Source organism: Argopecten irradians, chromosome 1 (assembly GCF_041381155.1).
Source record: "Argopecten irradians isolate NY chromosome 1, Ai_NY, whole genome shotgun sequence".
Classification (NCBI taxonomy): domain Eukaryota; kingdom Metazoa; phylum Mollusca; class Bivalvia; order Pectinida; family Pectinidae; genus Argopecten; species Argopecten irradians.
In genome coordinates, this window is record NC_091134.1 from 2,764,068 (window position 1) to 2,786,742 (window position 22,675).

The 22,675-nt window shown below is 35.2% G+C and overlaps 2 protein-coding genes across 8 annotated transcripts in view; one reads left to right on the forward strand and one right to left on the reverse strand.

The window, feature by feature from the left end:
* The window catches only part of LOC138315104 (ATP-dependent translocase ABCB1-like), a 79,823-nt gene that overhangs the window by 33,271 nt on the left and 23,877 nt on the right, over positions 1-22,675 (forward strand). For both annotated transcript variants that reach the window (XM_069255851.1, XM_069255858.1), the window contains exons 19-23: positions 1,898-2,059; positions 2,395-2,527; positions 2,674-2,744; positions 3,705-3,805; positions 4,217-4,357. In XM_069255851.1, coding sequence (XP_069111952.1) covers positions 1,898-2,059; positions 2,395-2,527; positions 2,674-2,744; positions 3,705-3,805; positions 4,217-4,357 — 608 coding nt within the window. The remainder of the gene's footprint in view (positions 1-1,897; positions 2,060-2,394; positions 2,528-2,673; positions 2,745-3,704; positions 3,806-4,216; positions 4,358-22,675) is intronic.
* The window catches only part of LOC138315115 (uncharacterized), a 33,545-nt gene continuing 15,534 nt past the window's right edge, over positions 4,665-22,675 (reverse strand). For 2 of the 6 annotated variants that reach the window (XM_069255872.1, XM_069255881.1), the window contains exons 2-4: positions 10,107-10,469; positions 9,563-9,589; positions 4,665-9,288 (exon numbers count right to left, since the gene is read on the reverse strand). In XM_069255872.1, coding sequence (XP_069111973.1) covers positions 8,051-9,288; positions 9,563-9,589; positions 10,107-10,392 — 1,551 coding nt within the window. In that variant the 5' untranslated portion in view covers positions 10,393-10,469 and the 3' untranslated portion in view covers positions 4,665-8,050. Of the gene's footprint in view, positions 9,289-9,562; positions 9,590-10,106; positions 10,470-11,239; positions 11,349-15,770; positions 16,278-16,500; positions 16,618-16,638; positions 16,756-22,675 lie in introns of those variants that run through there. The other 4 variants (XM_069255918.1, XM_069255898.1, XM_069255889.1 and 1 more) reach the window with 4 other exon arrangements.

Genomic DNA, 22,675 nt, shown 5'->3' on the forward strand with positions numbered 1-22,675 from the left:
CTGGTATCGGTAAGTACTTGTACATTACATCGTCCAACTGGTATCGGTAAGTACTTGTACATTACATCGTCCAACTGGTATCGGTAAGTACTTGTACATTACATCGTCCAACTGTAAGTACTTGTACATACATGTCCAACGGTAAGTACTTGTACATTACATCGTCCAACTGGTATCGGTAAGTACTTGTACATTACATCGTCCAACTGGTATCGGTAAGTACTTGTACATTACATCGTCCAACTGGTTTCGGTAAGTACTTGTACATTACATCGTCCAACTGGTTTCGGTAAGTACTTGTACATTACATCGTCCAACTGTAAGTACTTGTACATTACATTGTCCAACTGGTATCGGTAAGTACTTGTACATTACATCGTCCAACTGGTATCGGTAAGTACTTGTACATTACATCGTCCAACTGGTATCGGTAAGTACTTGTACATTACATCGTCCAACTGGTTTCGGTAAGTACTTGTACATTACATCGTCCAACTGGTATCGGTAAGTACTTGTACATTACATCGTCCAACTGGTATCGGTAAGTACTTGTACATTACATCGTCCAACTGGTATCGGTAAGTACTTGTACATTACGTCGTCCAACTGGTTTCGGTAAGTACTTGTACATTACATCGTCCAACTGGTATCGGTAAGTACTTGTACATTACATCGTCCAACTGGTTTCGGTACGTACTTGTACATTACATCGTCCAACTGTAAGTACTTGTACATTACATTGTCCAACTGGTTTCGGTAAGTACTTGTACATTACATCGTCCAACTGGTATCGGTAAGTACTTGTACATTACATCGTCCAACTGGTATCGGTAAGTACTTGTACATTACATCGTCCAACTGGTTTCGGTAAGTACTTGTACATTACATCGTCCAACTGGTATCGGTACGTACTTGTACATTACATCGTCCAACTGGTATCGGTAAGTACTTGTACATTACATCGTCCAACTGGTATCGGTACGTACTTGTACATTACATTGTCCAACTGGTTTCGGTAAGTACTTGTACATTACATTGTCCAACTGGTTTCGGTAAGTACTTGTACATTACATCGTCCAACTGGTTTCGGTAAGTACTTGTACATTACATCGTCCAACTGGTTTCGGTAAGTACTTGTACATTACATTGTCCAACTGGTTTCGGTAAGTACTTGTACATTACATCGTCCAACTGTAAGTACTTGTACATTACATCGTCCAACTGTAAGTACTTGTACATTACATCGTCCAACTGTAAGTACTTGTACATTACATCGTCCAACTGGTTTCGGTAAGTACTTGTACATTACATCGTCCAACTGGTATCGGTAAGTACTTGTACATTACATCGTCCAACTGGTTTCGGTAAGTACTTGTACATTACATCGTCCAACTCGGTAAGTACTTGTACATTACATCGTCCAACTGGTTTCGGTAAGTACTTGTACATTACATATATATATAAATTGTCATCCTTTGTTAAATTCTGTTTCTTTGTTACGTCATACTTACTAATCACAATGTATCATATGAACTATTTGTTGTTGATATACAGCTTTAATTTGGATTTCCTATTGAAATTGTACTCATTTGATGATTATATATACATATATAATACATTGATTGCCATAACTATTCATGGATTAATTCAATATCATATTCATGTTTTTACCGTCAGAAAAAGAAGAAAAATATTTCAAAAATCGTTGAAATACCTAAAACCAATTATATATATAATGTAATATAAAGGTACGAATCGTTGAAACGCGACATATAGACGCGAATACATCGCGCCACGAAAATCGCGACTGACAAATACATTTTTGTTTGTTTTCTTTACTTTTTAATGTAAGTGCTGTTTTAATTCAAATATTTGTACTCATTATTTTTTTTTATAGAATCTGTGTTTTGCGTTTTCTGGGGAGAACTTAACTCTACGTCTACGTTTGAATGTGTTCACGGCTTTTTTACGACAAGATGTGTCGTACTTTGATGACCCCAAACATTCTACAGGGGCTCTGACCACACGCCTCGCTACTGATGCCACTCTTCTACAAACTGTAAGTGCTGAACTAAAACAGGGAGAAAAAAGGGGGAAAAAGGAAGAGAAAAAACCACAGAAAATATAAAGATCAAATAGTAGCACAAAGTATACGAACGTGAGACAACTGGATAGGACTGTCCATTCTGTTGTGCTGTGATAATATAACAAATGGATATAATTCGGAGGAGACCTTATAAATGACGATTTTATTGCCTTTTATAATCATAAAATGTTTGTGTTTTATTATTATACAAAAAACTATTACATGCCAAATTGATTAAAATATCAAAGTAACCATATATACCGACGGACTATTTTTTTTTAACTTTATCCTCAGACATTTCTTTACAGGTGACAGGAATACGTCTATCTATCGTGGTGAATTCCTTCGTGTCTCTGGTAGCGGCCCTCGTCATATCCTTTATCTTCGGATGGAAGCTTGCTCTGGTCGTGCTGGGAGGGGTGCCTATTCTAGCAGCAGCAGGTACAAACTATCCATACATAATTATCATAATAGTATCGTCGTGATAATGCTTGATACAAATAGTGAGGCAACATATCGATAATACCTTACAATGAATATACTTTTATTCTATAAACAGTATAATATTGTTTTCTGACTGTGTGCAGGTTATCTACAGTTTAAAGTGGTCACAGGACAACACAAAGGCGACCAGAAAACGTTAGAAAACGCCGGAAAGGTAGTACTAAGTTGATATATTTACATTACCATTGCATTGTACCTATATATTATTACTAAGCCCAATGTATGATATTTTTCATTATTGACATTGACAGTTTGGCTCTGGCGTACTAACACCACAATCAGAGTTCAAAAGGTCAAGAAATGGCTGGGTTTTACGCCAATATAATAATTAACTGAAAAATATAACATACATATATTCTGAAAATTGATCAATATGGAAACATATTCTTATGAAAATATTTGAAATAGAGTGAAATCTTGTACTTATCGTTGTATATATGTAAATATAAGCATTGGTTGTCATATTGTTTTTTTACATATATTGGTGTGTAACCAATGCTTAATTATATCATATACACATTAATCTTTGATAATAAAATGGCTCACTTGGAACTGCATTCAATTTTTCCCCTGACCACTATCCTGTTTTCTGAACTAATTATTTGCATTTTAGTTCGTTATCCATAGTTTTGCATGAAAAGAATAGCCCCTTCATATGAGGCAAACAGACGGATTAAACTATTAAAGAAAAATCTAAATAAACATGGGGTTCTCATCGGTGTATTTTCTCATGCTGTTTGTCAGTAAATAGTGCAATTTAATTTTTATATCGTCGGTTGATTGCATTTTTGTGATAACTGTTTTAATCGATTTGTTCGTCATATTTACACGCTTATAATTCTTCACACAGACGATTAATCATTGTAGTTAGTCACGTATGATCATATCCTGTAATCCACTTTGTTATCGCGAGAGATCAATCTGAACTTGTAGTGAACGCTAATTCAAATGTTATGTGATCGATTATATAAAACGATATATCAGAATCAGTACAAACCCGTTATCATAAACAGTAAAAACCCGCTATCAAACAGTAAAACCCGCTATCACAAACAGTAAAAACCCGCTATTACAAACAATACCTACCATGACCATGTTCTACTGATTCCATCAGGTCGCTAGTGAAGCTATAGAGAACATCCGGACCGTCCAGACACTCAACAGAGAGAACTTCTTCTTTCAAGAATATTACGACAGTCTGAAAGGGCCACTACGGTAAGTGCAATTCCGTCTTTGTAAATTACAGAGTTACCTCCCTTGTGAATAGGTATCCATTGTGACGTCATTATTTTATGGGCGCAATTTACGTCGTTTTCTCCGAAAAGTATGACGTTACGCTCGAAAACAAATAACGTCACAATCATTACCTACCCACAAGGGCAGATAAGTCTATAATATGCAAATACAGAATAGCTTATGTATCTTAAGTAATATAAAGAACGGCGTATAATACGCTACCACCTGAAGAGTTGGCGTCATCAGAATGAGGATGAATTTCATGTGTAGTTAACTAGTAAACACGATACATGTGTACACTATAAATCAGTAGTAATCAAATTATTGAGAACTGATCAGCAGATCACAATCAACCATTGATTCTCCTTAATATGTCTTACTGTTATATAGAACGTTCCTCAAACAAGCACAGATGGCTGGCATCGCGTTTGGTTTCTCACAAGGTGTCATTTTTATGATGTACGGCGGAGCATTCAGATTCGGTGCATGGCAAGTCGAGTTAGGAGACATGACCCCTGAAAATGTATATCGGTAAGTCTACTGTTCTGTATGTGATATTAAAAATAAAGTCTTAAAATGGTATGAAAATTGTTCTCAATGAAGCATACGTCGAAACGGAGAACGATGGGTGAAAAGGTAAGTAGAAATGGGAGACGTTTGTACAGCTTTGTTGTATCAGGAAATCGTGTAAATAAATCACAGCAAAAATATTTCTAATGCAGATTCAGTAGAATCATAGAGGTTTAGATAGCGGACTTACACCGTAACCAGTCAACATTTAAGTTGCTGCGAACATGTTTTTTTCCCATAAAATATGAATTAATAACAAACCATAATGTAGCATTTGCATTCATTTATTCGATTAAAATGTATTAGCATAAATGGACTGTCATCACATCTTACTTAGAAACTAATCACTTGACATAAACCATAAAACCATATAAACTGTCTCTAACGTCCAATCAAGATTCAGGTGTATTCCCAATCAATGGCCACAAAAGAAACTTACCAGGTGAATTTCGAGATCCTACATCATTATATAACCGTCTCATCGACCAAAAAGACAACATGCAAATGAGAACAATTGTGACAATAACATACAAATATTGCACAGGTCAAACAAAAGAAAATAACACAATGGATGTATTCAGCTGGGAGAACAAAACCTATAAATGTTTGTTACTTTTAAACAGTAAATATGTTGTTACTAAAACGTTAAACATGCAATGTTATGTGAATAAAAATACAAATTACTTGCATGTTCATGGAAACATGCATTCTTACAACTGATTTGAATGATTTGTTTAACAGGAATGCTTTTACTAATACCATGTATATTAAACTTTCTGTCATAACACAGACATGTAATCGATCCTAATAGCATGTTACAGATCACATGCGACATGATTTGTTACCCATGAATATTATTCAATCACAAGAGGAAGAATTACATCCTCGATACCTTTAATAGGATATACATCTCTGGCTGTGTAATGCTATCATTCCAACAAACATTTAATGGTAAAAAGAACCGAATCACCCTGAAATGTACACTTCGCAGTATTATGTAATGATTTGTATAACAAGCATATTCTAAATGATATCAATGGCGAAATAGATTGGTCAATAAAAAAGAGATCATCGGTATGTTTGTTAATCGATATGCTAAAAATATAATTATTTTTAATTAAAATCTCTGACGGAATAATCATATAAAATGTTATTACAACGCTACTATCACAACCTGTTACCATGTTCAAGCTAAAATGATTGTTGTAAAATTGGCGAGTTATTTATAATTAATTGGTAGAACAATGACAGTAAGAGTAGATGCAAAGATGTGATTATAAAATTGAGAAATGATGCGTATATTGTAAAATATCTTACTACATATATTCAATTTGTAAAACGCTGTTATTTGCAAAACGTCGAGGAGCTTATTCAAATATGATCAGAACTTATTTCATAGTTGAGGAATCACGAATACGTATGTTATGATTCTTCAAAATTACCATCTCGTAACATTTATTTAGGATTGTAATTATAAGGTATCTAGATCTTGAGATGGTGAAACAGCATGAAACCTTCGAAGGCATGTATATACCGACAAATTCAAATGATCAATATGGTGTTTGTTGCAAATAAAAACATTTCCATAGTAACCTAATTATCAACCAGTAGTTCTGTACGAAGCTTTGATTGATATTTCTGTCCTCCTGCTGGCTCGTTAAAATATTATATGACATGCGCACACATGTTCCTTTATATTACTGTCCACAGAAATAACGTGTTCATGAAAAAATAAACATCACGTATTTGAGTGCCAGCTTTCAAAATAGAAATATCAGCTGTACGTACGTAGTTAGTGACAACTCTGAAATAATTACATCCAGGACCATATCTTAAAATCACATAATCAACACAAATGTTCTCATAAACGAAAGTTCTGAACCAAATATTGATATCGCTTGTCGGCGAGTTATCAATGCAACAATCACCAACAAAAATCTGCTATAACGTTATGAAATCGTACAAAGGGAGAGAACTTTACCACGCCTCTCCTACTCTATGTGACTTTATGCCTATGTAACGCAGCAAACATTTTACATGGATAGACAAAAATATTGCACATAACACAGCTACCTGCCTAAATGGCAGCCAAAACATTATTAAAAAGAAGTTTGATAACATTGAATAATTCCTTTTTGCAATAATTAAAAGTAGGTAGATGTAAAGCACGATAAATGACATGGCTTGGTCATTATTTAAGTAAATATTACGATGTAAGTATAACAATATAAAAGCAATGGATGTTGCTTTCAAGCAAGGCCAGATTATGGTGTCGAATGTTTAAAACAAGGAGCGTCATACATCATGCGCGCTTTCGAGACCCAATGATGTTGTACGGAAATGATGTCTAAATACAAAGTACATTTATTTTTGGTATGTGTTTATTACAGGTGTTTTTACATTTGTCAACCTCCATAACCATCTGATCTTTGCTATCACCAGAACAAAGTCGCCGTAATGTAAAAGCATGCATTACTCCATTTCGTGGAGATGTATATATAATATTCGCTGGGTACACAAGCTGTTGCTTTATACTACTGTATAGCGCTATAGTTATGTAGCGAAATGGGACCTCCCTGCATAACACAACACTACGTTCGAAAATGAAATGCAGGCATGCTTACATAGCGTTATAACGCACCGTTCAATATCCTGATTTACTTTTTGTCAACACAACCGTAAATTTTTATTGCTAGTGACAATACAATGATGGCCATGGTCATTTCATTTTTCGAATTTAAAAAGAAATCTGACCACGGAAAATATGAACGCAAACTCACTTGGTACAAGGCCATTTGGGCTTGAAATGGCCTTGTAATATATACACAAGTTTGTTATTTGTGATTACGAATGTTGGACACTAACTTAATATGATAATAGTGGATTTTCTGTTTTATATGTCCATGGACACTTTCGTAGTGTAATTATATCGGTAAACTAACTGTTCAACTTTGATAAAAAATCATATATATTGGCATCATTATATTTTCCATCATTAATAATTTTAAACTCCGGTAAACAGAATAATTAACTATAACTGATGCCTTTAATTAGCACCGGTATAAAACCCTTTGAACATTTCATTCCAGGATGCCACACATTGCATCGAAAAAAACCTTCTTTCCATGTACATTTAAACACACGCCGTTTGTTTAAGTTAGATGTATGCCAGGAAGACTAGAAAGCATAAATGTTATATGTCTTAGTTCAACAACAGGAGGATATGTGCGACGACGTAGATATATATATAGCTATAAAGTGAACTGGACATTGTGATGCCTGTTCAATCTATAGCGGGCAATAAGCTATGGATGCTCTTTAAGATTTCGTAGAGCTCAAAAGTGCTGTCCTTATGACCACGCGATGTTCATGTATCACAGAGTTTACGACTGATGTATTTAGACGAACTTGAAAGTTTGCATCCATATAGCTATTCACTCAGTACTTTGCATTCTCATGTACATATCATAAAAAATCTCATTTAGATATTTACCATCATTCCCTTTCACGTGTCTCGTTTGCACGTGAATCGCTATTTCGTCAAACGAAACTAACTAGTTAATTGTAATTCTTGTGTTAATTGCACATTAAAATTGCTTTTTGTCACTGGCCAACAGCCTGAACAGTGGTGCGGGTTTTCCAGTAATATGTCACTTATCTCAAGTCATCCATCGCCAGGTCAATCTCATTGTCATCCACCACCACTTGAAGTTTAATTTCGTCCACATTGAGAGCCTCGTTCACAGATTTTTTGAGCATCATGCCTTCGATTAATTCAGTAAGAAGTCCGGACCGTTCGTCAGTCTGAATGTTTTTCACCTGTTCGCACGTCATACAGATGTTACAAATAACAAGTGAATCTTCGCTAGAATACACAGACAATACAAGCGTACCGCGCTCTTGTTCAAAATATTTCACAATTTGCGATTTGATCGCCACATCCTTATCAATAATGTCATTAAATTTATCGACGTGTTGGTCGAACGTTGGCCCCCGACTTTTCCACATAACACAGAACTCCACTGGCTCTTCGTCAGATAACACAGAGTCGTTACTCTGCCTGGGTTTTGTATCACTATTTGCACATTTGTTTGGCGTGTTGGAACAGGAACCGACTGGGGGAGTATTTTCCTTATTTTCTGACCTTGAACTATGTCCTTGTGAACGACCTTCACCTTTTCTCCCTCTCTGGTTAACACCATTTTTAGTTTTCTCTTTGTGCTTTGCCCGATCACTTCCTGTTTGTTTGGTTTTGGAATGTGTTACAGTTGTGTCTTTGACATTGTATTGCACTTTTCCGGATCTATCTTTTCCATTTGAATTCCGTTGCATAGAAACGTCTGTCTTTTTAGGTGAATATGTATTCGAACTTCCGCCTTTGATCTTTTGTTGACCCTTGGCAGGAGAGCTGATATCACTTGTAAATGGGCTACTTCCCCTATTGTGTGTGGTCCTGGAGCGAGGCTGAACACTTCTTGGGCTTTCATTTCTCTGTCTCTCTTTCGCAGGCCCCGGGTAATTTTGTTTGTACTTTTTAGCCTTTTTTCTACGTGGAATACATAGACACCAACAAAACCCTCTTGATTTCGTTCCATCCTCATCCTCTTCGCCTGCGGTATCATACCCCTCCCGGTCATATGAATATTCATGAATCCGCCACATCTTTGACCTTGACCCATCTCCTATCCCATCAATCATTGTCATATTTTCGTAAGACTTGTGCATACGACGTGGAGTTAACAGAACATTGAGGTCGTTTACATTGGTTCCTCCGTGTGGCTTGACTTCTTTTTCGGGCGTATCTCCATGTTTCTCTTCCAACTGATCCCCTTCTTCCCACTTTGGAAAAAATCCCTTGATCGAATCAACAAGGATTTTAATGGTTACTTGACCTGCAAAAGAGTGAACGTGTTTTAACCAATGGTAAAAGATCAAAGCTAAACTGCATATTAAAAAAGACAATCGTTATTAAAAAACGTCAAAAGTGTGTGAGAGAATGTTGTACAAATCAGACAAATATACTTGTAACTTTATTGAGAATAAACGGATCGCGAGAAACATGTAACCGCCACGAGTTTACCACTTTATAACCACTGTATTTTATATCTAATGTACAAGTCAGCTGAGCCAATTCCTCCGGTGAATGTGTGTGTGTGTGGTTCTCACCTTTATAACGCTCCTTGCCTAGGTAACCTGCAAATAAAAAGGAACAAATCAAACAATACTTGTATACGCCATACAAATTGAACAATACTTATAAGCAATCTTAGGTTGTAAATCGGACAAGGTATTCTCGTATTTCTTTAATACTTTTGCTAACATCTTGTGCTCAGTGTAAACAATGTCGATAGGGGAACTGTAGTAAATGTACAGAAGAATATGCAATGAAAGGCAAACAAAGTCAATGTTGTACAAAAGAAAAGATGTTTTTTCGTGTTGGTCTCAATTCGTAACTAAATCTTGCGATTTCTTTTGTCATGTTTTTGTGTATTTCTATAATCAATAGATGTATTTAACTGTCTGCAAAGCGATTGTTAGAATGGTCGGGATGATTCAGCCGAGCAATTATATTAATATGCATTTCTGTGTAACCTTTTACTGTCATTTATTATAACAACCATCCTATCCAGCTACCTTACGTGACATCAAAGTTCGAAGACTTTGTCTAACCCATGTTTCGTTGTAATGTCATTCATAGAACTCGACCTACCTGATCCGTAGGTGGGCTTAATTTTACTGGTTACATCCAAAGAGCTAGCTAGAACCAGCTGGCCAGACTGTCTGAGAGCGTTTATAAATAAGGCAATGGCGGAGTCCCCGTTCCCCTGTAGGTGTTGCAGTAACGCAGTGTTTCTTTGGACCTTGGTTGTCTCCCCTCGTATTCCGTCCCTTGTCCCCTCATCCAAAACACCATGCTGGATCAAATAATCAAATATGGCCTCCGAGTCGAGTGACTCCACAAGGTCCTGTCTTGTTGGGAGCTGTTCCGTTAACATGACTGTTGGGGAGGTGGAGAGGCAAGACGATGGAATAGCCGGCAAGCTTAAAGGAAGTGACCGCTAGCTCATATTTTCTGTAAAAGACATAAAAAGATTTTAAGCTGTGTACTGTAATTAATAACAGGCTTGAATCAACATCAACACCGATTCAAACATTCAGATTTGAGTATATTTGATGTAAAATACTAGATTTAATTTGCATTACAATTTCCATGTGCAATACTAACACATGAATATCAATCATGTGGCTGATGCAATACCATGTATTATAAGGAAATAAAAAGACTTAAGAATCAGTCATTTAAAGGCATAAGATTACTACTATGCTTAACACACTTGCAGACAAAATCAGGTTCTATGCCCTATTACTGCATTCATCTGGTCAAAGACCCGACATTTAATAGGAGTATTTGATGCTACTGCCGTGATACCACGTTGTTCATCTTATAAATGACATCTATCAGGTTGTGGTCACAGAATGAAGGGTTGTACTTCACTGTTCACGGAACCAAATGTTATATAGGATATTGGTAAGTTTGATGATAAGTGTGATCCAGATATAACTGCAGCCCAAACAGTACAGAATATCTAAGATAAAGGTACCCTGGTTATATCTATATACAATCTCTTGGCCACGTTCATAAAGCCGTGGTATATACTGATCCTCTGGTATCAGGTTTCTATAGAAACCACAGTCATCGTAACCAAGATACGAACTAATATTGATACACCAGCAAAGAAAACATCAACGCTTTAATCTGAAATGCTTGGGTTGGATTTTCACTGGTAGGTATATTTATACAAAAAATTACGGATATATACACTACAGATTCAAATCATTTACCCGGTAGTGTCAGTTTCATCAATCCAAAATGTTGATAAGACTTTCTCAGCTGAGTTATATACCAGATTGTCTCCCCTAGTTAAAAACTAGAATGAGAGAATAAGTCAAATATCAAATGCCATAATGTTTGCACGTTTTAAAGACATGATGCGAAGTAACTATATATGACTGCAACATAATCTGATAAAACATATCCATTTAAATAACAGTTTAGTTGTGTGAGAAAAAAAGTTTCGTTTTCCATAACGCTCCTATTAAGATTATCTGATGTATACTTGAAAAGTTTTTAACCGAAAGTCATAATCAGAATAACACAGCTGTTCGATGATGTCTGTTCCCAGAACGAACGTATTCATTTAATTAAAAAATTCTCCTGTTTGTTCATTGAATTATTAATATTATGAAGGCAACACATTCAGATGAGGTGAAAATTGGTAAAGATACATCATTTTAGTACATCAACTTAAGTGTTGTAAACAGTCTCCGATATCTAGAGGAAAGCAATGGCTTTAATTAACATCTTCAATAATCGCTATATCTAAAGCAGTTTCCAAACAAGTGAAAGCAGTACATATAAAACTGACACGTTATGAGCAGATTCTATTACAGATTTCTATAGGATTCAAACATTGATTAGACCCGACATACTGATCAAAGTATAGTCGTGGTAATGGGAAAATAATCAGTTGTTTAATCAGCCATGTAAAAGTCTTCACGGCTGATGTGATTGGTGAAGTCTTTCATTATCTGGTCTGTCTTAATATATATAATGGTGATGGAATAACATCTAGCGAACATCAAAATTATATCGACATAAATTATATATTAGTTATGTAGTATATCTGCACATAATATTATATAAAGAAACAATTTCAATGACGGGATCTTGTTACGGTAGATGTTTTGACGTTGTCTTGAACAGATTATTGTATGTATTGCTAGTGAGTATTATACTGCACGGTGATCTGATAAAAACATTACCAGGAATAAAATACATTCCAATAACCTAGATGGAAAATCCTTTACACAAAGAACAAATTTCATGTTTATTGCATCCACTGCGACAGAATTATAGAATGTAGAGTCTCCGAGCATTGGTGATTAATTGATTTCTACATTGGATCTATTGAACACTACACCAGGCGAACTGGTCTGTAAAGGTTGCCATGGAGATAATGATGTACAACAGAATCAGCTGTAACCCAAACATGTTCAATAAAGGCACTTCTCAATGATAAGGTACTGTTATGATACCTAAAATAAGCTTCATACACTAATACAGCTAACGCCATTGTTGTTTATACCAGTATGAACTCAACGACTGAATACATATCATTTTCATTTTTTATAGAAATGCCATGTCTAGAAAAACGGAACATTTCCTGTGGTGTAATTATATTATCAAAGCATTTTCATTATTTCGTCTTAGGGAAACCAGGGTAATATTTATAATACGTATGTATAACAAAATTTGTTGTGAAAATAATTCTTAATCATAATTTCCAACAGGAAATGACATTAGCATATACTCAGAGTAGAATCTGTCGCATCAGCGAAATGTCACACTAATTACCAGGTGAATATTATTGTCGTCAATATCAACATGATTATAAGTAGCATCCAGCTACACCAAAACAGTAGATCAAACATCTTCATTAATGAAATAAAATTCTAACTTGATTGGATATTCCGAATTGTTGACCTACATTCCAAGTGATACCCATCAACAGTATATACATGATCGAGGCTTACCTCAGATGAATAATTCAGTTCATGCACGTCCATGTTGGTTTATCTTTAACGGGTCCATCACTGATAAAACTTACCAGAATCACTACCTGCCTTATACAGAGAGCCACACACGAACATCCACCATCTTAGACTGAATGTACTTTACCAGTCTTACAGAAACGTAAACAAATCGATAGCACAGAAGGTTACATCGTAGCCATTCTCCATCAATCTCCCGAGATTCTGGTTTAAAATTGCGTTCACAAACCCATCACATCAAACAGCCAAACACTGAGGTCTGTGGTTCTATAACAACATGTACTAGCCTTGGGTAGAAATCCACCTTGTGTTGTTACAGGGAGGGATGACTGAGGGAAAGGCAGACAGCTGATGATGGGATTCAATAGCGACATACAGCCTTGAGATAGACAGCAATGTCACCTTCTGTTTAACAGGCAGGGAACTTGGCTTTAAAACCTACTGTGAAATGGTTTGATGCTTATTTTTGTACGAGGCAGGAGATTGACCGATTTTCAATGTCATCTTTGCCAATATTTAGGCTTGGGGAGGAAGGTTGGCTTGTATGTTTTCGGGGGGGAGGTGGGAGGCACTTCTTTGTGACAGTATCGTAAAAAGAGATGACTGATTTAAGGGGCATGATCGTGGACAGTATTGCGCCTCCTGTAAGATATGGAAGGAAGGTTTACTTGATGGAGGGGAGCATGGACAGTCAGAAGGTTGATTGATGAAATGAGGCTGATCAGGGGAGGCCTAGAGTCCTTGAGCAGGGGAGATAACCCATTAACGGAAACGACATATAATTGGTTTGCCGATAGATGAACCTCGGCTGAGGTGTTGAAGGATTACTGGTGGCAGGTACTTGGTCAGAGAAGGAATACTTATTGATTAAAACAGAAGTGAAAGGGATTAACATTTTGCATATATGGAAGGGGCATTTTATTTGAAAGATAATTGGTTATTGAAGGATTGGGTTTATTGTATATTGCTTGGAAAGAATGCAGTTGATTGATTGAAGGAAAGAGAGGTGGCAAAAGAGGTTTTATCATGTGAATGATGGGATGAGGGTTATATATAAAGGGTGTATTCATCGTCTGGAGGAGGAGAGCCATTACCAATGGTATGACAGCACTGTAACCTTATATCACAACCATCCATTGTCCCTGAGGAATGAATAATACTGAGTTAGGGGGTCGGGATGTCAGTCACAAAGAAAGCCGACACCAATTAATACAAATTACATATTCTAAGCACCTCTTCAGTTACATACAGGATTGTATAAAAGCATCAAAAGGTCCAAAACTGCAAATATCTTTCATTCCTTAAGAACTCACCAAAATGAACAGAAACTTGAAAATTAATTAATAATAATTTAATTTATATGAAATCTGAATTTCAACAATTTTCAATATATTCACTCTATCAAATGAAATTTCAACAAATTTCAATATATTCACTCCATCAAATCCTTTTCAACAATTTTCAATATAATCACTCCATCAAATACAATTTCAACAATTTTCAGTATATTCACTCCATCAAATGCAATTTCAATACTGAATTTCCTAACAAAATGCTTCAAACAGATGCGATAGAATTTGAACCATATACCTGACCAGCAGGTTTCTAGCTACAAGGAAGCAATGGCACATAAAGGAAAGAATCATAGCAAAGATTTTTAAGGTTCCTGGCAAACATCTACTTGGTGAAAGGTTCCAGCTGATCTGTAATCAGCCATGAGACAGTGACAAGCTACCCTGTACTGAGCTACAGCAGCAGGGAGCAACATTTACAAGGTCAAAGGTCATTCATCAGGTCAAAAGGTCCACTCTGGTTGTATGAATACTAACTAGCTCAAAATGTTTGGCAAAAAAAAGAGGTTAAAAGTTCCATGTCTGACATTCGTTTTTTTTATGAAATGATCTTTTTACCTACTAATTTAACTGCAATATTTGCCTTGGAGGAATGACTGTCTGCTGTGTGTACTATAGATATATTTGTTTGGCTGTATAATCATAGACCCCCACCTCTCCCACCTCTCCCATTCTCCCCATGTTGTACTAAAAAGTATTTACCACCTACATTCTGCATAAATGATCAGTTTTTATGGCAATAACATCAGCAAACATTCATGATGTATTATCAATATGGCGCCACACTTTTAAGTATATGCATTTAAACTGATGTTTTATGTGTATATTAGTTTTACACAGGTGTCTTAATTTCTTGTGTTTAGTTTTTATACAGGTGCCTTACATATATATATGAGTTTTATACATGCATCACACATATGTATAATAGGAGTTATATATATTTGTGCTTTATGTGTATAGAACGTCATATTTATATTACTGCTTGGTTGCAGTTATCTGTAAAATCATTGCATGGTTTGTGTAAGATGTTTTCCTTGCAATCTTTCATGTTAACTACAGTACATGTATGTTTATATACAATGTTTTTTGCAAAATGCCCTTAAGCACTAAATCAGATGATTTGTGTTTTTTTTTGCAAAATGCCCTTAAGCACTAAATCAGATGTTTTGTGTGCAACAAACTTAATGTATGTATAATAGCTTTCTTTAAACTTGCATACAATTGCACAATATGTAAATATTTTCCCTACATTCCAAATAAATATACCTGATATGACCATCTAAACCAGATCATCACCAAGACAATTTGAATTTGATGTCACTTTTCACTTACAAATACAGTATCCTCTAATTTGGTCACCAATTAAACATGTAGCAATATTAACTCCAGTTTAAATAATTTATACTCACTGGGTCCTGATCCTGGGTAGTTTTATATATCCTGAGTGGTTTTATATATCCTGAGTAGTTTTATATATCCTGGGTAGTTTTATATATCCTGGGTGGTTTTATATATACTGCTCTGAGGGAGAATATAAGATGACACTGACTGACATAGGTTTACATACATCTCCAAACAAACAAGCCAAGTTTTATGTAAACTGGCTGTGTGTACATGGCCTCCTTAACTTCTTAGACACAGCGAGGTCTTGTCATGTTGTAGATATCTATCTGTCATTATCCTGCTACAGAAGCTGGGAGATGTTGTCTATCACATCACTAACTGTGGATGAGGGATGGGAATCAGGCTCCCCCATAAACAACATGCCTGTATCAACTTTCAACCTATAACCATGAACCTGCACCCACAACCTGTAAAACCATAAGTCTTCAGGCTGATACAGCTTACACAAATCAGCAACATTGGCCCTCCTCTGCAGATACCATAGTATGTTCATAACATTAGGAGATTCAAAAGGCCTACATGTATATAGCTGTAGGCAACAAAATACATATAAATACTGGTACATGTTTATGCATTTTCATTAAAAACTTCATTTTTAAACTTTATAGCCCAAACAGCAAACAATTTAGAAAAAAATCCATCGACATGCAGGTATGCATATTGAGAAAATAATCATATATGCACATGATACCTTTCTCTAATGCATTAAGTTTATATAGCAATACCTGAACTTACCTTGTCACACCTGGTTAGACACCTTTCTTCCATCGTTAGAACCTTGTTCAGGTAAACAAATTTAGATATATCAGATTTAAAGGTAAATTACATGTGTATCCTGTACCGCCCTTAAATTAGTACTTATATCTGACCTACCTGGCTTTAGTCATATATCTAATGGTTTTGACCTTCGAACCAGTTACACTTATCTGTAATGTACTTAGAATATAAGTATACTTTGTTTAACTGTCCATCTTCCAACTATCTCTATCAGTACTGACCGGCCAGTCAGGTAAGATGAGCTGGCAGTGACTTAACAAGATAAGACATACCTGTCCGTATAGGTGTGATTACTGTCACCTCAAGTCTCAACGTAGAATTACCTTAGGGGATGGGATTGAGATAAATAGTTATATTGACCTACTAGAATTGAAGACCACAGAGAAAATTTATGTTCTGTTTAAGCTTATGATTCTGATGAACTATGCTCTAATTTACTAGAGATGTGGGAGAGGCGGCCACTTTGGCTAAGTGGTTAAGGTGTCAGATATTGCCTCATGGGGATTTATTGTTAATACATTTTTAGTAGACTTGTTGGGATTAATTTGTCTGTGCAAAATGATACAAACGCTGAAACTAATGCAGTTAAACCGTCTTGACAATTGAGGGAAATAGCCAACATTCTCTGTCTGCCTTGAATGTCAGCAACAAAAAAATAATGTTGGTATGGCTTCCTTAAACTACCACATCTTTTGACAGGTATTGAAGATACTTTCCCAGTAAGATCATAACTTTTGACAGTAACAAACTAAAAAGGAACTAAAAAGGGTAATTAACTTATAGGGTTGGAGTTAGTGAACTGTACATCTGTGTGTATTCACCATTTACTGGTAGATTGGCTTAGAAATCTCTGATTGGGTGAATCACAGATAGATCAATGATTCTGTAATAGAAATCCAACAGATATAATGGAAATATTACATCAGATACATTACAATGATGTAAGTCATGGGAGTGAAGAGGTCGAACCAGATCATACACCCACCCCATCTAGGGTCACGATCAGTTAGTATAGAAAGTGATTGTTCTATGTAAGTCTGACCCAATGTGTATCTGGTAATAGTTAGTGATCTATGTGATCCAATCTACCTAGCCCCTACATTGTAGGTAAGGTAATCAGATGTAAGTATATATACACCTGTTATATAGCTGGGTATTACCATTATGAGGTTTGGATGGGCTGTAATTAAGGTTAATTGGCATTGTCAGTGATAAGACTAACAGCTTCCTCCTATGGATCAATCCAAAGTTTTTTTGGTTTTTTTTATATACAAACAAAATTATCTAAGATCATCCAATCGATAAGTTTCCATTCCCGCTCCAAGCAGGACCTTCAGGTTTTACTAGAAAAAAATCTCCCTTTGTGTTAAAATAACAAATATATTATCTCCCTTGGTTAAAGTGTTTTAATATAAAATTGTCTCCCCTGGACTCCTATAGTCTATTTGTTTTCACTTCTAGATTATCTCCCCTTAACCTTTATCTTAAGATTATCTCCCCTTAATTTGATTTTTTAGAGACCGACTCTCTCTATTTAGACTCAAATTCTTGAAAAATTTCAGGAACGGTATTAGTCAAACCTTGATCAATAAAAGACAACTTGCCTGCTTAGTCATAGCCTTTATAAAGTGATCAATTACTGAAGTCGACTAACTCACCGAATAATGAGCCTTTTTCTCTCTGGAAAAACTGACAGTCTGATCACCACATCAAACTGGTTAGAACTTCCATGTACAATAGAATGATTTCCGAGGTCTCCAGGGGTTCAAAGTAAACACAACATGTTCATGGTGAAATAATAGAGCTTGGCGGATTCTGTTACTCATTACGGCCTGTGATGGATACTACAAGCTCAGCTAGGTTATAGACTGTCCAACAGGCCAGCTTCTCATATTTGTCTCGTTGGCAGTAAATGATTCATACGCAATAATTACCAAGTTACTCCCAAGATGAGAAAGCGATATCTCAATGTGCCAAAGTACCAAAATAACACCGGTTCACCCTACAAAGGCAGTACATCATGTAACGATGTCATTTTAAGGCTCTCTTTGTGATCACAGTAAATATTGTTCTGAAATCAAGTTGAGACAGTTTGAATTTATACCAGCAATTGAAACATTGTTATTCTTTCTAGAAGAAAAGGCCATGATTATTATCAGGAGATCGATTTTTAATAAAGCTTGATATGTATATTTAGACCATACATTAATTGATATACATGTAGTCTTGATGAACATTTTTATATTATTATTTGGACCGTTGGTTCCAGGATTTACTATCTTTTCTGTGATTCAATACAAGTACCTGGTTCAATTCATCTTGGCAACATCTTATGTTATAAAGATGACACTACAAAACAAAAAAAAAAACAAAAAAAAAAAAAAACCACAGCATCAAAGCTAAACCAAACTGCCAGTTTATGTCTATATAGCTAGGTCATTTTCACCACATCTATTTCTAGAGGAGAAGGGGGGGGGGCTTATTACTGGATATAATATATAACTATGCTATTGTTTACACCTGTGAGTTTGTCACAGTTTCCTGGGTGTGAACACTGACAATATACTTCTACATAAAATACCTGTTAATGATTAACTGTTTAAATGTATTAAGTGTACATGTGTTAATCTGCAACCGTTAATAATACAATGTGACAAATACCTGTTACTGAAAATCAAAGGAAATACCAAATTACCCTAATCTTAGACTAATTGTAAGTTTGAGTTAGGCAATGTGTGAACAGTTGTTCCACACATGTACAGCAAAGATGTAATTAAAATAATTTCAATTAGTTAGGGTCATGGAATTACATGTACATATGTATATATATGCAATTCAATAGATTGTATAAAAAATGTAAATGAAATGGAAATAGATTTGAAGCATATTATAGCAGGTACTACAGCACATCAAAAAGTATTAAATTGGATACTGATTAAGGAGCAGTGATGGCTGATTGGTTAAGATGACCCAACATATTACTCCAAGTCCTCCTCGTGCACCTCTAGGTTGTAAGTTTGAATATATAATCCCATGTGGGGCAGTTGCCAGGTACTGACTACTGGTCAGTGGTTTTTCTCCAGAAACTTGGGATTTCCTCTATCAACAAATCTGGCAGTCCTTATATGACCCTGGATGTTTATATTAGAATGATCATTAGTTATAGAGATGTGAAAGTTCAAACGGCAGTTAGCAATTAAACCAATCCATATACATATTATATATAGTAAGAGTTAATCTCATGGATATATATCAAAAACATCAATTAATTGATGAAGAAATGTATTGAATGTGATTCTGTTCAAAAAAACAGAACAAGGTCCAGTTTTCAATACAATGAACAGAGACATTTGATTATAAGTCCTGAAATGTAGTTTCTTCTTCAAGATGCTTACATCAGATTATAATTACTATCAAGAGCAGATCTCACTTTCTACTTTCATGGCTCATTAAATCACTCAATTATTCTGTCAATATGATTATACATATTATCTCTAACTTCCCTCAAACTCCAGCAAGCTGACAATGCATCAATCAAGATGAAGAAATGTAGAAGTATTTCAGTGTTCATCACCAGCTATTTGTTCAAAGCATGACCAGCTTACAACACTTCATCACCTCATCAAAACACTTCAAACTAAAGTGTCTTAAGGTATTTTCCCTAACACATACAAATGTCTAATAAACAATAAGTAAAAGGGAATTACTGAAAAAGTTTTGTGTGTTTTGTTTCCTGTTAATGAGCCATCTTTGAACAATCAAGGCAAACATCTGTGAATTGTAATCTGGCAGACTTCAACACATGATATAGTATGTGAGGCAATATGACAGCGTGACCTTTGTGTGGGTATAGCCAACAGATGTGTAACAGAGAAACAATACAGCATCCTCCCAGGCCTAACACACAACATGTCCAATTATATCTAACATGCACGCCTAAATGTTTACACATGCATGCAACAAAGCCTTTTAACTATATTCCATAATTACTGGCAAGCTTTGAGATTGTGAATCTTCAGGAGAAAGTCTATAATAAACTTGTTTTATATGCAGTCTATAAACAATGATGTACCATCTCACTTATTCAGAACCAAAACATCTCTGGCACTAAATAGCTTCATGTTTTTGTGGTCACGTTTTCTCGTCTTTTTTTTTCTTTTTAATAAAATCATGCAGATGCATTTTCAGCCGCAGATTACAGTGAACTATGGCAAGCTAAGTTACTTTTTATTCTATAATTCCGATATTGGAATAAAAATTTCCGATATCTGAAATTGTAATTCTGATATCGAAATTCTATTTTGATATCAGATCAAATTAGAAAATAATTTTCCATATCGGAAATTAAAAGTAATTTCCGATATGGAAAATTCAATTTCCGATATCGGCAATAGAATGCTGATATCGGGAAATAGAATTCCCCATATTGGAATTAGAATTTCCCGAATAAGTGAACATGTGTTACCTTTATTTTTGTCTTTTAGCATAGAAAAACTGTCTTATTAAATTAATTAGATCTGATAAACTTGCTTACAATAATGGCAACAAGAAATAGTTCTGTTGCCTCTTTAAAATATACCTGGAAACGACTTTAACTGACAGATACATAAATGGAAACAACTTTAACTGACAGATACATAAATGTATGCATTCATTTTGTAGACAAATTATCAAACTGATAATTATATAATTAATCCATCACAGTATACCATAAGTTGTTCTTATATCCGAGTCAAGTGAATAAACCAATCATTATATGTGTTACATTCATATAGAGCTTAAAAACAAACTAACTTACCGTTAACTTCTACCTACATTTGACCTTTTAAATTCCTAACGAGACTTGATATACTTATATATACCTGTATCGGACAGGTGTAACCAGTGAAGTGTGACATACATTTAGGCTTATAGACATAAAGGTCAATTGTCTCGCTTTAACAAATGAGTAATTATGGCTACTAGTGTTATCACCAAACATTATTACCGTATTAGCGTAAACAATGTCGGTCTATATACTCGATACTATTAACACAGGAGATTATACAAAAGGAACAGTTTAACTGGCCCGATTGTTTCACATACTAAATACATGTTAATAGTTTTAGTATATATACACCTATGTATACTTATTATCAGGAATAATGATGATGGACAGTTTGATAACGTCTATATAATCTTTTAAATTAAAAGCAAATTAAATGACATTTATGCATTGCATTGGGTTAAGTCAACTTAATTTCCCTAAAATCCTAATCCTATTTGTAAGTATCCTAACCCTATGACCATTTAAGGCTGCTACAAAGTTCGTATTTATATTGAAAATTCACATATTTGATCTGTATCTAATAATAAATGTACCTATATCGCAGTAACATTATTTTAGCACAATTTGCGTTAAAATATGATTGAGCTAATTATGTGTACATCATTTATGTATTAACCATTATGATTCTATGGAGAACTGTGTGAAATATTATCATAGGTGAATTATCATTGGGCTAACCTGTTCAAAATTGCTTTTGCAGTAAAATCTGATTGTGTCAAAAGAAGAATGTTTAACTGATCTGTCTGACATAGCTAGGTTTTGAAATCATAAGCCAGAGAGAGTCTGCAGTCCTTGTTAACGTGGTATTTCAATACCGAAATTACTGTCGAAACATTTACAAAGTAAAAAAAAGGAAGATTTTTGTAGCTTTAACCTGACTAAGAAAACTGAGGGCCATATGTTATATTAGGTTACAGGTACAATTAAAACCTTTAGATAACCATGACTGATCTGTATCAGACTCTAATGTTTACGTGACGTACGTCTCTAGAGCGTGGATTCGATGATTATCACTGATATGACATTAGACCTATAAATGTCTCCGATGTCATTCGAGACGACAAGTATGTACCGCGACTCATTGTTTCAGTGAGTAGGCAACGAACATGACCTGAAATGTTAGACACGATCTGGGGAGATATGTCCGATTCTGCACCAATTTAAGGTATATGGTCCAGAATAAAAACACATGTTATGATGTGGGTGTGTCCTTATTAATCTGTAATTAAATGGTACACATGTCATCAAGTGTATTATTGTTATTGTAGTACAGTTTATAGAATGATACGACACAGAAGGATATAT